The 14,994-nt window shown below is 44.7% G+C and overlaps 1 protein-coding gene across 1 annotated transcript in view; it reads right to left on the bottom strand.

Moving 5' to 3' along the window:
- The window catches only part of MEI1 (meiotic double-stranded break formation protein 1), a gene marked incomplete at both ends in the record, with an annotated part of 63,949 nt that extends 49,497 nt beyond the window's left edge, over positions 1-14,452 (bottom strand). The window contains 11 exons of the mRNA XM_082666865.1: positions 1,137-1,271; positions 1,399-1,498; positions 2,490-2,606; positions 3,428-3,542; positions 4,377-4,507; positions 5,718-5,921; positions 6,446-6,551; positions 7,847-7,920; positions 9,956-10,006; positions 11,069-11,192; positions 14,282-14,452. Of these exons, the coding sequence (XP_082522991.1) occupies positions 1,137-1,271; positions 1,399-1,498; positions 2,490-2,606; positions 3,428-3,542; positions 4,377-4,507; positions 5,718-5,921; positions 6,446-6,551; positions 7,847-7,920; positions 9,956-10,006; positions 11,069-11,192; positions 14,282-14,452 (1,328 nt within the window). The remainder of the gene's footprint in view (positions 1-1,136; positions 1,272-1,398; positions 1,499-2,489; positions 2,607-3,427; positions 3,543-4,376; positions 4,508-5,717; positions 5,922-6,445; positions 6,552-7,846; positions 7,921-9,955; positions 10,007-11,068; positions 11,193-14,281) is intronic.
- Between the last annotated feature and the right edge of the window lie 542 nt (positions 14,453-14,994).

Genomic DNA, 14,994 nt, shown 5'->3' with positions numbered 1-14,994 from the left:
ACTAGCAAAAATGCCAAGGAAGTGTAAAGAAGACAAAATAATGTGACCTAAGTCTTGTTTTTCTTATTGGCAAGTCAATGAATAATGTTCTAAATTGACAAATAAAGAAATAGCATTACAAGCATATTGTTTAGATTTAGCGAGATAAATCACCAGAACTAAAACCAAAATGAGTTAAAATTAGTTTCCTTTAGGAAGTGGGGACAGGGGGCTGTTCCTTTTCATTATAAACCTTGTGTGTATTTTATTTTTTATCACTTAAATACATTACTTTGTTAGATTTTTAAAAGGGAGGGCGTGGAAACAAAGTAAAATTTTCTATATAAATAAATTTTCTCAAGATATCAAGCATCTTACTAAGGAATGATTTCCCATCATGACCCTAGGATTGCTTAGTCTCACCATCCATTTTAACATCATTCATATACTGAGTATCTATTAGGAGTGAGGCATATAGCAGTGAAAAAAATGACATGGTCCCTTATCTCCTGGAGATTATTTTATATAGTGGAGGAGACACAGAACAAATGAATAAACAAGAACTGTCAAGTGTCTGGTAGGTGCTGTAATAGCCAGATGGGTCAGTTAGGGAAGGACACTCTGAATGAGACCTGAATGATGGGAAGAGTCCAGTCATGCAAAGATTTCAGGGAAGAGTATTTTGGGCAGAAGGAAAAATTAGTAGAAAGGAAGTGGGGGCAAGGTCTGGACTAAAACAAATGACCTAATTTTAAAAAGTTACATCCACAAAATAAATACAGAATAAAATCCTGTTTTAAAAAAACATGCAGAGAATTGGAAAGAACTCTTCCAAATTAAAAATATGAAAGCAGAAATAAAACACTCAATAGTAGAGGTGAAAATAAAGTCAAAAAAATCTCCTGGAAACTAGTACATAATGACAAAAAGATAAAAAACTGTCAGACAAAGAAAAGAAAGAGATGACCAATCCAGGAGGCCCAACATCCAAATGGCAGTTCCAGGAAGACAGAACAGAGTAAACAGAGCAGCGGAAGAAATAATTCAATGAAATTTCCCTGACCTAAAGGACAAGCATCCCCTGGAAGCTGCTCTGGCCTTGACAGGCCCTCGGGTATACGCAGGGGTGGAAAGTTCAGCCTGTCTGGGTCTCTCACCTCAGAAAGGCAGAAATGGCCTTCACTGCCTCAGCAGCCACCTCCAGCACAGGGCTGTTCACTGCCTCTTGGAGGGCACGGCCAGCATCTCTGCACAGGGCTGAGCTTGGGAACAGCTTGATCTCCTCTGGCTGCCTGAGAAATTGTAAATGAGAAATGAGTGTGTGAACTCCTATCACTGACCCCACCAGGAATAAATACCTCACTTCTTTCCTTCTCCAGTCTGGCCCCTACAGGCCTGCCGCGTCACTACTTTGCTCACCGAGTCAGGATCTGAGTAAAGAGCAGCAGGCCCTGCTTGTGCAGCTCGGTGTTGTTCATCCTCAGGATTCCCTGTAGGCTCCTCACCACTGACTCGATCCCTACCGCAAAATGACATGGCAGAGGCCAGGGATCAGGGCTTGTTGGCTTCTTTACTGCCTTCCCAGGAGAGATGAGAGGCTCTGGACAGCAAATATTTGCTAGCAGCCCTCATGGAGCAGTCCTGACAAGTTGAGCTGATGGGACAGGACTGTGAGATCTTTGAGGGAAGGCCCTTATCTGATTCATCTCTGTCTCCCCAAACCCAGCACAACCCAAAGCACGACCCTGGCATTCGAGGTATTTAGTCAATACCTACCAGCTGAGCTTCACCTTCTCTACTACACACACTCCTATTTCTCCTCAAAGAATAAGGTAGGACATCCACTCCTCCAGGAAGCATTCCCTGGTCCACTCAGGCAGAGCTGTGGGCCTCCCCTGAGCTCCTACATGTCTTGTACCTCCCCTCTTGCACAGTCTTAATAAGCTTGCTTATATCTCCCTCCCCTGCCAGAGGACAGGGACCACATTTTATGTATCTCTAAATCTCTAGGTTCCAGCCTGGTGCCTGGCATAGAATAAGAACACAGAATATAAACTGAGTAACTAAATGTGCCCTGTCGAAAAATCTAGATGTGATATAAAAAGTCCCAGACAAGAAAGGTATCACCAGGAAAGAAGAAGAAGGGACAGTTTCAAAAAACTTTGAAAGGATAAATCAGCAAAACTTGGGGACTAACTAGATGGATAGATATCTGGGGTGCAGGAAAAGACTGAATCCAAGACTGAGTAAAGTTGCTCTTAAGGTGCAACAGGAATTCATTTAGTGGCCCTTCTCTTGCTAAACATATATACTGCCAATCAATGAAGAACAGAACTGTTTGGATATCACTGCTTGCACGTGGAATCTGGTAATGAGTTTGGGCTGATGGATATGACCAGACCAGCACCCCTCTCTAAGGTGTAGGCTGGCCCCCCGTCACTGCTGTTGCCACCTAACTTCAAAGTGCTGTCCACCTGAGCCAGAGCTAGTACAGGACCCACAATACCAACCGTACACCGTGTGGCACTTGGAAAAGAAGAGTGGCTCTTCTGCCAGAAGTATCAAGCAGTTGTAGCTGGACCAGACAAGCACTTCACTGGAAGAGGAAAGATGCTCAAAGAGGAACTCTGGCCAGGGAGACAGGAGGAAAACAGTCAATGACAACAGTGTAATCATGATCCCTTAACTAATGCTATGGCCTTGGATTTATTCAGCATCTCACACCTGCCACTTCATCTGTTCACACACCCTCTTGATGAGACATGATCATTCATTCACAGATAAACCTGGAAAATGCCCTCGGACTTATGGTGTAACCTTATCTTTTTAATAGATGGGGAAACTGAGACCTAGAGAGAAACAGTTGGTGGTAGAGGCGGGACTGGAATTCAGGTCCCCTAATTCTCAGGATGGGCAGCAGCATGATACAGAGAAAAGAGACTTTAGAGCCAGACAGCCTTGATTTTGTATCGCTTCTCTGCCAATGCCGAGTCTTGCTGATTTAAACAAGTTATTTCCCTTCTCTAGTTCAATTTCCTTATTCATAAAATAGCAAAGATGAGGACCTAAATGTGGCAACATTTGCGATGCACCTCAGGGCATATTTCCTGGCTCATAACAAACCTTCAAGACACATTAGTTCCTTTTGCCTCCCTGGTCCACGGGTCTTTCCACCACCCCACGCTAGGTGTTTATTCCTAGATGGTCAAATTAATGACAAAGTTCAGTGACAAACTGCTCAAGGTCATATTAGAAATCTGTAGCAAGAGGATTCAGACTTCATGAGGTCTATTTCCTAGAGTCTGTCATATACAATGAACATGCCACCAACCATCCCTCCAGTATGCATATCAAAGAACTCCCAACAAGACTGCTGCTGCTGCTACTCAAGGGTCTCCAGGCACAACTCTGGGATCCTCAGAGGAGAAAGTTAGAAGGGGCCTCCTACCTGGGATGTCAGCATGGATGAAGGCTGGGGCGTGCTTCGCTGGCGAGTGGACCAGTACTGCAGTTATACAGTGGGCACTGGCCACCTGCAGAGTCTCATCTCTGGAAAGGAGAAGCTGGAGAAACAGGCAGCAAAATGTGTCACAGTCACACCACTGACAGGACCAGAGGGAAGCAGCCTGAATGCCTCAGGGCAGGAGCCTGATTTGTCTCTGAATCCCTCACACACTACTGGTGCCAGGCATAAGGATGGTGCTCAAGGAGAGCAGTTATAGATTATGGAAAGGAGTCTCTGTCAACAGCAGCAGGAGAGAAACAGAACAAAAGAACACAATGGCACTCAAAGAACACTAACATCATCCCCAAGAAGGGCTCAGGCCTTCATTGGCAGAAGTACTTTCACAGCCCTCATCTGGTTTTGATGTTTCAACAAGCCTGGGACATAAGGGAAGGTTCTGCTATGAGCCTTGCTTCAAAGAATGTGCAGAAAAGAGTTAACATTGCAGGCCTGAGTCTGTTATCCTTAGAAAGTCCTGCCTGCAAGGTTGGCCACTCACTGGGTTTGGGAAGTTGAATTTCAGGAGGGTTCTCAACCCTCCAAGAACTGGTAAAAGTGGCTCACTGTGACTAAACTATTTGCACAAGCAATGCAGTTTATGCTGAACCCACCCCTACTTTCTTTCTGGGAATCTAGAATTTTGGTATGTGCTAGGCAGAGGGTGCCTCTATAACCAGCCAGCTCCCAATTAAAACCTAGGGCACAGGTTTTAACTTATCCTTTCATGACTGAAAGAAAACCAACTTTGAGCCTTCTAATAGCATATTGTTTTGGCCAGTAAGAAAATACTTAGGAAATCCTGGATAGGAGTGGTAGATAAGGAAAAAGGCCCAGGAAGCATTCAGGTTCCCTTGTTATTGAACCCAGAGACCACGAACCACAAGACAACTACCTTTTTGAGCACCAAAGGCAGTGAGGTCTCTCCTGGTGGCCCCTCAACACTCTCAGTACTTTCCACCAGCGCAGATTTGTTCATGATCATGGACACAAAGAGGTCATATTTCAGCAGCTGCCTCAGCAAACCTAGAAAACAAAGGGGTTGGGAAGTGAGGCAAGAGGAGCATAGGCACCAGAATACACCCAAGGCAGCTCCTCCGACATCCCCTAGAAACTTCTTCATGTCTCCATAGATATTCCTAAGTATTTTATTCTTTTTAATGCTGTTGTAAATGGGACTGTTTTCTTAAGTTTCTTTTTCATATTGTTTGTTGCTAGTATATAGAAACACAAGTGATTTTGTATCCTACAATTTTACTGAATTCATTTATTAGTTTTAACAGTTTTTAGTGTAGTTTTTAGGGGTTTCTATATATAAGGTAATGTCATCTGAAAACAGAGTCAATTTTACTTCTTCCTTCCTTTACTTCTGTCTCTTATTTCTTTTTCTTGCCTAATTGTTCTGGCTAGGACTTCAAGTACTATGCTGAATAGAATCCCACCTTTTTCTTTGCAATCTCCACAAAAGCATGTACCACAAGGGACTCTGTCCACATCTGTCCTCCACATTGGGCTATGAACTCCCACAGACGAGAGCCTGGGTTTGACCATTTTTATGACCCCAGAGCCCAGAACAGGGCCTGGCTCAGAATGAACACTCTCTATGTGTGGCTGAACTAGTCATAACAGAGCTCTTGGCCCAAACTGTGAAAAGAAATTGTTGTTACCCACAGACTATGCTTTTCCCTGTAGCTCCTGCTCTGAAACAGGTCCTCACCCAGTCACCAATCACAGTGCCCATTTGCTCTATCCAAAATACAAAAGCTCCCTGCTCAAAAGCATTTGGTAGATCTCGTGTATTTATGTAAGGAAGTAACAGGAGAGGCTGAAAGGGTACACTGAACTTCAAGTAACAAGCAGAGAAACTTCGACTTCACTCTGGAGCCCAGAGGGAGCCATAGATGATTTTCCAAATAGAAGACTGACAGGATGCAAGCTATGCAGTGTGAAGATTAATTTGGCAGCAAGTACAGGATGCACCAGGGCATGCAGTAAAGACCAGAGGCAAAAAAATTGCTGTCCCACTCTTCTTCCTCTTCTCCTTCCAAAGATGACGTTCTTAGGATACCACACCCAACATTAGGCATCTTTCGCAGTCTGTGCCTCTTATCTCCCAAACCCACAGCTTCTATCTGTTGCAAAGCAGCAAACCTCCCCACCACTAGTGAGCCAATATCTCAAATCCTCAAGCAAAACCTCAAAAGCTTTCTCTTTTCTCTCCAGTCCCATGTCTTACCCAAGCAGTTGATCTTTAGCTCCTTTGTCTGGGCACCATCCATGGTGGAAAGGAAGAGAGGACACAGTTTCTCCCGGAAATGGCCCAAAAGCATCTCGGCTGCAACTGGTGAGGAGTACAGCTTCCCATAAAGGTAGCAGACAGAAGCTTGCACCCCCTCACTGGGGTATACTAAACCTCTCAACAGATGTTCCATCAGGTCACCTATCCAGAAAACAACCAAGGGGCCATGGGAACCTCACAATGTCAACTGCTAGATGACACTCCAAACTATTGGCCTGAATGGAATAGTGATGGTAATCCCCTACAATGCCCCACAATACATGATTTCTGGGAACTTAATCAAAAGGGAAAACCAAGGCTTAGAGAAGTTAAGTGATTTACCCTTGGATAAATACTCTGTGAGATATTTAGCTGCTTTTACTGATAGAAAAAAAGTGCTTCTATATTCCAGAATTAATTCTTCCTCTCACCTGAAAGGAAGGCTCATAGTAGGTACTTAATTCTTTTGTGTTAACAAAATGAATTGAAGGAGCCCAAGACCAGAGTTGAGAAACACTTTTTTTCCAATTGGCCAACAAAGAGCATATTTTGCAGATGGGGAAACTAAAGCCTAGAGAAGGAAAGTAATGACTTCCCAGATGTACACAGTGAATGGACCACCCAGATGGAAGTGTGATCAAAACAGGTGAAAGGGTAGTGGTAGCTCTTCCCCAGAGGTCACTCACTGTGCTCCATCACAAGCTTGTCTGCCAGAGCAGGGATCGCATCCACCAACTTGCCGAGAAGGGTCAGGGTGGCCAGGCTGCCTCGCATGGAGGGCATGTTACACAGCTACAGAGAGCGAACATACTCTGCTCTATAAATTAGGATCAGGAAAGATCTCCCACCAAAATTCATCTTGCCCTATCCACACCAAACCCTGTACTGCATGTGTCTCTCACCATAGTCAGTAATCAGCCTCTTTAGCTAAGTGTCTATATCCCCTATTGGACTGGGAAGTCCCGAAGGAAAGGGACTGAGTCAGATTCCTCTCAGTGTCCTCAGTACCTAGCTCAGTACATGTTTGTTAAACTAAATTAAAATTAGCATATTTTGCCTCCTATGGAGCCAGAAACTGGGAGGTGAAATTTGGGAACATCATAAAGATGGAATTCTAGTTCATTGCAAAAAAAAATTGGTTATCATCATCATTATTGTTATATTATTACTGAACACTCTATTTGTCAGGTACTACGCTTGATGCTTTACAGGCAGAGTCAATAGTAAATATTCCACCTTTTCTACTGACTAGCTGTAGTACCTGAAGTAAGATTCTTAACTCTTCTGGTGGGAATTAATACTAGGACCAACTTCATAGGGTTGTTGGGAGGACTAAATGAGATAGTGCATGTAAAGCACCAACATAGTGCCTAGCATACAGAAAGTGCTCAAAATGTTAAGTGGCATAATCATAGTGATAAATGTTGATATATATAATTATAAATTCAATCATATGTTAATCACATGCAGAATAATTATAATGACATGACTATTTAACATTATTTCTAATTAAATGTTGCTCTTGATGGTGTTAAATGAGCATTTGTCTTCCTTTTGCAAAAAAAAAAAAAAGTGACTCTGATATTATTCCTAAATCTTAAACACAATGCAGAAGCTGCTTGTTTAACTGGTATCTATGACTACATTGAAGAAAGCTGGTTAAATATACCTTCTCAGTGTCTACCTTAGATGCTGATAAAAGCAAATGCCTTCACTATAAAATAAACCAAACAAAAATACTAAGCCAAGACATAGTGAACATATTTCCTTAATAAATTCATCAAGGAAATCTGTATTATATTTAGGAGGATATAGAGAATGGCCATGGATGATTACGCCAGAAAATGGACTTCAGCACATGGAGGCAGCATTTGGGAGACTGAAAAGGGAAGGAAAGAAGCTACAAAGAGTACTGGAGCAGAAGACCCAGGCCCTAGCTCTGGCTCTGTCACTGACTCAGTGACCTCAGGCAAGTCCCTTTTCCTCTCCGGATTTCAATCTCCCCATCTATCCAAAGAAGGGTTGACCCAGCTCTGACATCTGAGGATTCTGAGGGGTACTCAAGAACCAACAGCTACTTTACTGACCTCTTTGTGACACTCATACAGCAGGCAATGAATGGTCTGCTCCAACTTCAGCTGAGTTGTAAGCTGGATAAGGACTGAGAAGACACAATAACATTACTAATCAGAAGACAACCCATGGCCCACAGTTCACTTTTCATAGTCCTTCTAATCAAAGTCATTTGCTTGTGGTAATCGGCATTAGTCTTTTCTATCTCCCCCATTCTTCACTGTTTTTAATCAATGGTTGACAACTAGGCTGTACATTAGAATCACCTAGGAAGCTTAAAAAAAGAAAAAAAAAACTAACACCCAAGTCCCACCCCAGACCAATTAAATCTGAATCTCTAGATAAAGGGTCTAAGCATCTGGATACTTTTTTAGTTTCCCAGGTAAGTCTATTGTGAAGCCAAGGTTGAAAACTACTATGTTATTTCTATCTTTTTCCTTCCTCAGAATTTGCTACTTCATATATGAAAAAAACAGAATTAGGAGTTAGTTCCTGTGCCAATAATTGGCGATAATATTATCACTCAACCCCAAACCCGCCCTTCTATACAATTGTTTGTGATACTTCTGCTGGTGTCTTTGAGGAGGAGTAAAGAAGAGGCTGGCTCTACAAGTCTGGGGAAAGCTGCAGACTAGATCTGGCTGCTGCTGAGGGAAGGCTCTGCCACCTCCAGGGTAAAGAAGCATTCTAGGACAACACTCACAGAAATAGGAAGACAGGAAGCAAACAGGAAACAGTAAGGAAGGAGCAAGTCCTTCTCCCTCTAGCTTTGCAATCTCCATCTAGTATCCACCACCTCAGTGAAGTTCCTGGGATCTGATGAGGGTTCTGCAAGCTATGCTGGTACCAACCAGGAGCAGATGGCTTTAGGATTATAGCCCCACTCAAGAGTGGTCTTGAGGAAAATGGTGAAGGGAAATCTCCCCACCCCTGCCAGTCGTCGGACCTTCGAGGGGTACATCTGTTTGTCCACATTCTCTAGACTGAGAGATGGGCAAAAGTACATACGGATCATATTGACTTATCTGTCACAGCTGCTAGCAGTTACAGCTGCTAACTGCATGTCTGGATAGTCATGGACCCAGCAGCAGCCAAGCAGCATCCTCTCCTCAGAGGTCTGTGTTTCATGTATGGGGTCCTTCCTCCAAACTTGTAAGTCTTAATAATTCCAACCTCTCCCTTTGTTTCCCTATCCCTAGGGGTGGAAGCTGTTTTCAAAAATTGCTACCTCAGTGAAACTTGGTTCACTTTTGCCTTCAGTTACCTAGTCAATAATTCTTTAAAGTTTTTTTCTGTTCAAATAACTTGTGTGGTTTATGTTTCGTGACTATAACCTAACTGATACAGTTCTTGCTCTTTCGGCAAGAATCCTCTCATCCCAGGGGACTTCCCTAGTGGCGCAGTGGTTGGGAGTCCGCCTGCCAACGCAGGGGACATGGGTTTGAACCCTGGTCCAGGAAGAGCCCGCATGCTGTAGAGCAACTAAGCCTGTAAGCCACGGCTACTGAGCCTGCGCTCTAGAGCCCACGTGCCACAACTGCTGATCCCGCGTGCCTGGAGTCCATGCTCCACAACAGGAGAGGCCACCACGATGAGAAGGCTGCGCGCTGTGGGGAAGACCCAACGCAGCCAAAAACAACATAAAATGAAATGGATAAGTTTATTAAAAAAAGGAAAAAAAAGAAAAGAATCCTCTCATCCCAATGCTCTTGTCTTCCTTCTTCTTGAGTCCTTTATAGGTAAACCCAGGCACTTCCACAGCTTTAACCACCACCTATGTGCAGACAACTTCCAACCAACCAATATGAATGTAGTAAAAACAGAGTTTTGTACATGTCTCTGTAACAGCACTCATCAGCCCTTGTTATTTACCAGACAATCTCTCTTCCAGATTGTAAACTCTTACAGGATAGGGACCATGTCAGATACAATCCTAGTGTCTGATACAGTACGTGGCACAGAGTAGGTGTCCAAGAAAGAAATGCAGAATTAATGATTGATAATTGAATTTTCTTTATCTGTCTCTAAAATGGAACATTTCATCAAGGTCTCAAATAATCAAAGCTGCAATTCAGGCTAATATCCTCGGCTTCAAATGCTAGGTACACACAGTTTAATCTTACCTTCAATACAGAGGTCTGTTATACTCCCATCCTCCACATTGCATAACAGTCCTTGGAGCAGAAGGAGGTAAGAGGGGGATGGTTAACAGATAAAAGACAAACAAATCCAGAAAGGCACACTGTGAATTCTAAGACTAACAGCAGCTTTAAGCAATGTCCCAGCTAAAATCTATCCTCAGCACCAAATCCCAGATTTTCAGTAACCCACTCTGGCTTTAAAAAGATAAAAATAGTCAGTATGGCACAGCACAAAAACTGTGTATTCTGGAGTCTCTAACAGACCTGGAGTAAAATTCCAGTTCTGCCAGCTGTTAGCTAAGACCTCCCTGAGCCTTGGAGATCATCCTCTCTCCCTTAAAAGACTGCCCTGGCAGTTAAAAGCCTGAAAAGCCTCCAGCAGAGAAAAGCACCCAATTCGAGTTAGCTCCCTTCCTCCCTAAAAGGGCTCATTCCATAGGACATTATAATTGTATTAAAAGAAGGGACCTTTTGGGCTTCCCTGCTGGCGCAGTAGTTGAGAGTCCGCCTGCCGATGCAGGGGACACGGGTTCGTGCCCCGGTCCGGGAAGATCCCACATGCTGCGGAGCGGCTGGGCCCGTGAGCCATGGCCACTGAGCCTGCGCGTCCGGAGCCTGTGCTCCGCAACGGGAGAGGCCACAACAGTGAGAGGCCCATGTACCGGGGCGAAAAAAAAAAAAAAGAAGGGACCTTTTAATCCATCTCATTTTACACATGAAGAAACTAAGGTACAGAAGAGAAGAAGTAACTCAATCAGGGTCACACTCAGATCAGCAGACTCCAGATCTGACTTCTAATCCTGTTCAAAGACCACAGAGACTGGACTTTTTGAAAGATCACACATTTCCTACATTCACCTACACACTTTTACTAACCTCTGAGCTGTGGTAAAGCCAGTTACCATACAATGCATCGTGTATCTTAGAAAGGGGACAATTGCTTCATTATTATGACAAAACAACTTACTAGTAAGTTAAACTGTTACATCGCAAAAAGTCTAAACTATGGTTTCAAGACCATTTCTCCAAGACCCCAAAAGCAAATGTACAAGGTATACATGCAAAATTCATGCCAAGTTTTCCTTTCAATCTCACCGAAAAGCATGCTTATGAAGTGGATACAGACTCTCTGATCCTGAGCCACCAGCTGCATGACCAGGGAGGCATGCCTCATGAGAGCATCTCGGAAGCCGGACAGCACGTGCTTCTTGCGCACCAACTTAGAGCAGATGAAGAAAAATATTCAATAGCAACCAAGTCTCAGCCATTCTGAACCCAAACAAGTGTAATTTCCAAATATAATTACAAGATAATACTGGTAGAATCATCTAAACTATGGAGTATGAAAAAGGGCATCATTTACACACAGGAATCCATGTGTTCAAACAAAGGATTATACAAGAGTGAAGGTTCCTAATAAAGTATATATACATAGCACTTTACTGTTCACAAATCACTCATTTGTCAACTAGCTCATTTAAGCCTAATGAGTTGGTAAAGCAAGCAAAAACAGATATTATTATCGCCATTTTGGAGATGAGAAAACTGAGGCTCAGGCACCTTCCCAAGGACTCAAATCTAAGTATCCAACCAGGTGTTGTCCAAGGTCAGGGCTCTTTCCACAGTCTGTGAGAGTGATACTGGGGACCATTCATGAGCCTCACTGAGGTAGGTAGAGAAAAATTCATTCTTCCTTTCAATGTAGATATAAATCTTCACACTCAATTCACCTCCCTATACAGGGAACTGTGTAGCAGCTGTGCAAAGTACTCAAGACAATAGCAAAACTTAGGTCAAAAAAGGGGTGTGCACCGAGGACAGAACTGGAACATGGGTACAACTGACTACATCACCCCCTCGACTGGTGAAAACTGAAGCTAAGAAAAGTGTGTTCAATAAAAGGTGGAGAAGTTGCATCTCTTATTGCCTCTAAACTGTGTAAATCTCCTGTTCTCCTTCACCAATTCCTCCCACATAATGCATTAAGCTAGTGATCTAAATGAGTTACTCAAAAATTTTCCATGACGTCCCTTCACCTGACAGATTAAATCCAAGCTCCTTAGCTTGCATTCAAACTCCTAAAGGAACTGATCTCAACCCTGGCTCTCCAATCTCATCTCCCTCAACTGCCCTTCAAATACATTCTGATTACCTCCCAAACTCATCCTTGCTAATCCTTGCCTCCTGGAAAAAGCTCCCCCATTTCCTCTAGCCCAAATCTCACCCATCTTCTCAAGCGTAATTCAAATGCTTCCTCCTCTAAAGAACCTTTCCTAATTTCACTCCTTAACCCACACAGCACTTGACCACAAATATGTCCACCTTCTAGATTCCCAGGAATGCAATCTCTTATTTTCTTCCCTACCTCATTGTCTTATTCATCTCTATGTCTCACTGTCCAACAATGGCAGCCTCAGAACTCTAGCCTCAGTGATATTGCAGATGTTACCAGCTAGCCCAGCGGTTCTCAGAGCTGTCTTTGGATCCCTGAGGGTGCCCAGAACACTTTCAGGGGATCCACAAGATCAAAATTATTTCTGTATAATACTAAGATGCTATTTGCCTTTTCCACTTATTCTCTTACAAGTGTACAGTATTTTTCAAAGGAGGCATGTCACAACAGATAAAATGCAGAAATATATGAGAACCCAGCTGTCCTCTATTAAGCCAGACATTAAAAAGATTTGCAAAAATGTAAAACAAAGACATTCCTTACACTCTTTTTTGCTTTGAAAATAGTTATTTTTTAAATCATTTATGCCACAGAACTGTTCACTAAAATAGTAAATTGTGTGTTATCAATACCTATATTTTGCCAAAATAAAAAGAATTATATTAATACGTAATGGACTATTATTTTTATAAATTTATTTATTTTTGGCTGTGTTGGGTCTTTGCTGCGGTGCACGGGCTTCTCATTGCGGTGGCTTCTCTTGTTGTGGAGCACGGGCTCTAGGCATGCGGGCTTCAGTAGTTGTGACACACAGGCTCACTAGTTGTGGCGCACAGGCTTAGTTACTTCACAGCATGTGGGATCTTCCCAGACCAGGGATCGAACCCGTGTTCCCTACATTGGCAGGTGGATTCTCAACTACTGCACCACCAGGGAAGCTCTACTATTATTTTTAAATGAATCCTTTAAACTTTTGTTATTTTTAATACAGTAAATAAACAAAAGCTCTTTGGGGGTCCTCAACACTTTTAAAAAGTGTAAAGCCAGACTTCCCTGATGGCACAATGGTTGAGAATCTGTCTGCCAATGGAGGGGACAAAGGTTCAATCCCTGGTCGGGGAAGATCCCACATGCCGCGTAGCAACTAAGCCCGTGTGCCACAACGACTGAGCCTGCGCTCTAGAGCCCGCGAGCCACAACTACCGAGCCCACATGCCACAACTGTTGAGCCCGCGTGCCTAGAGCCCGTGCTCCCAACAAGAGAAGCCACTGCAATGAGAAGCCCGCGCACTGCGACGAAGAGTAGCCCCCCTTGGCCGCAACTAGAGAAAGCCCGGTAGCAGCGAAGACCCAACACAGCCAAAAATAAATAAATAAATAGTTTTTTAAAAAGTGTAAAGCCATCCCTAGAGCAAAAATTTGAGAACCGCTGATCCAGCTCATCCCCCCACGGCAACAATTCCAGCCCTGTGACTCTGAGAGAACAGTCATCTCCCAAACTCTTCTTGGAGGTCTCCACGGACAAAAAACTCACTGAGAAGGTGGGTAGGCATTGAAGCAACAGGCAGGCCACGCTTCAGCCAGCTCTGCCTCTCAGAAAGCTCTTCCCCTCACCCCACTCCTGCTGGGCCGTAACTTCCACTCGTCCTGCCGCCACTGAGCCCAAGGAGCCCCCTCCTCCCATTCGCACAGTCAGAAAGCGAAGGAATAAGCCCCCAGGGTGCGCGCGCCTTGCCCTCAGGCTGAGCGGGGACTCAAGTGGGAGGGAGCCTGAGAGAAGGCTAAACCCTGGAGAAGTGGTGAGAGGGTCGGCAAAGGGCAGGGCAGCTGAGAGAACGGCTTACGGGAAGGTGGGAACGCGCGCCAGTGAGTCTAGGCCGGGGGCCCTGGGAGCCCCGGGTTTAGTGCGGACAGGGTAGGCCCACTTGAGGCGCAGGGCCAGGGTCTGGGCCTCCTTTGGAAAGGGGAAGGGGATGCTGAGGGGTCTGCGGGGTAGGCCGCCGTGGCCGGTAAGGGGGTGGGCCTGTTTAGGGGCTAGATTTAAAGAGGCGGGTGGGCCCGGCTTAGTTTCGGGGAAGGTGCGCCCGGTTGAAGGGAGTTGCTCCCGCCCGGTTGGTGAGGGAAATGCCTCGCACCGATACGCTAGGCTCCGGCAGCAGCTCCAGCGCGCAGGCCAGGCAAAGGCGTGGGGGCACGGGCAGCAGCCAGCGCGGGTCGTGCCGGTAATGGGCCCTCTCGAAGAGCAGCGCCGCCTCTTCGTCCCTCCCGGGCCTGGGAAGGCCTGCCGCTGGCTCCCTCACAGCCATCTCTCCGCTTGCGTTCTACCACTGCAGGACCTTTTCCCGCGCAGTTCATGCGCAGGCGAACTTGGCAGAGCTCGACACGGGCGCGTGGGGAGAAGGGTAATGCGCGTGCGCGAACCGAATGCCAGCCAGTCTCAGGAGAGCAGCGGCCCCTGTGGGCGGGTGACGCGCCTCAGGAGTCGGAAGAGCGTTACCTCTAAGCCTCAAGCTGTTTGCTCTTGGAGCCTGCAGGAATTCGTCTTTACCACGCCGAAGGTTGAAAAGCATTTATAAAGACGCTGTTATTATCCTTGAAAAAGTAAGAAAAGGAAACAATCTATTTCTGGTATTTAAAAAGTAAACGATCTCAGGGATTCTTATCGAAAAACTATCAGCTCTATTATTTTAAATTTACGTGGCACCTTTCAAACAATCTAAGGTGACACCTTTCTTTCAGAGATTCTAAGATGGTCCCCTTAAAATATCGTCTCACTGAGGGCTGCACAGTAGTTGCGATTTTGTGAGCGCAGAAGGTATACTGAAGAATAAAAAATAGTTTGTTGTTA

Source organism: Grampus griseus (genome assembly GCF_964374135.1).
Source record: "Grampus griseus genome assembly, chromosome: 11".
NCBI lineage: Eukaryota > Metazoa > Chordata > Mammalia > Artiodactyla > Delphinidae > Grampus > Grampus griseus.
Note: the sequence above shows the minus strand (reverse complement) of the source record. Positions and strands in the feature narration are given on the sequence as shown.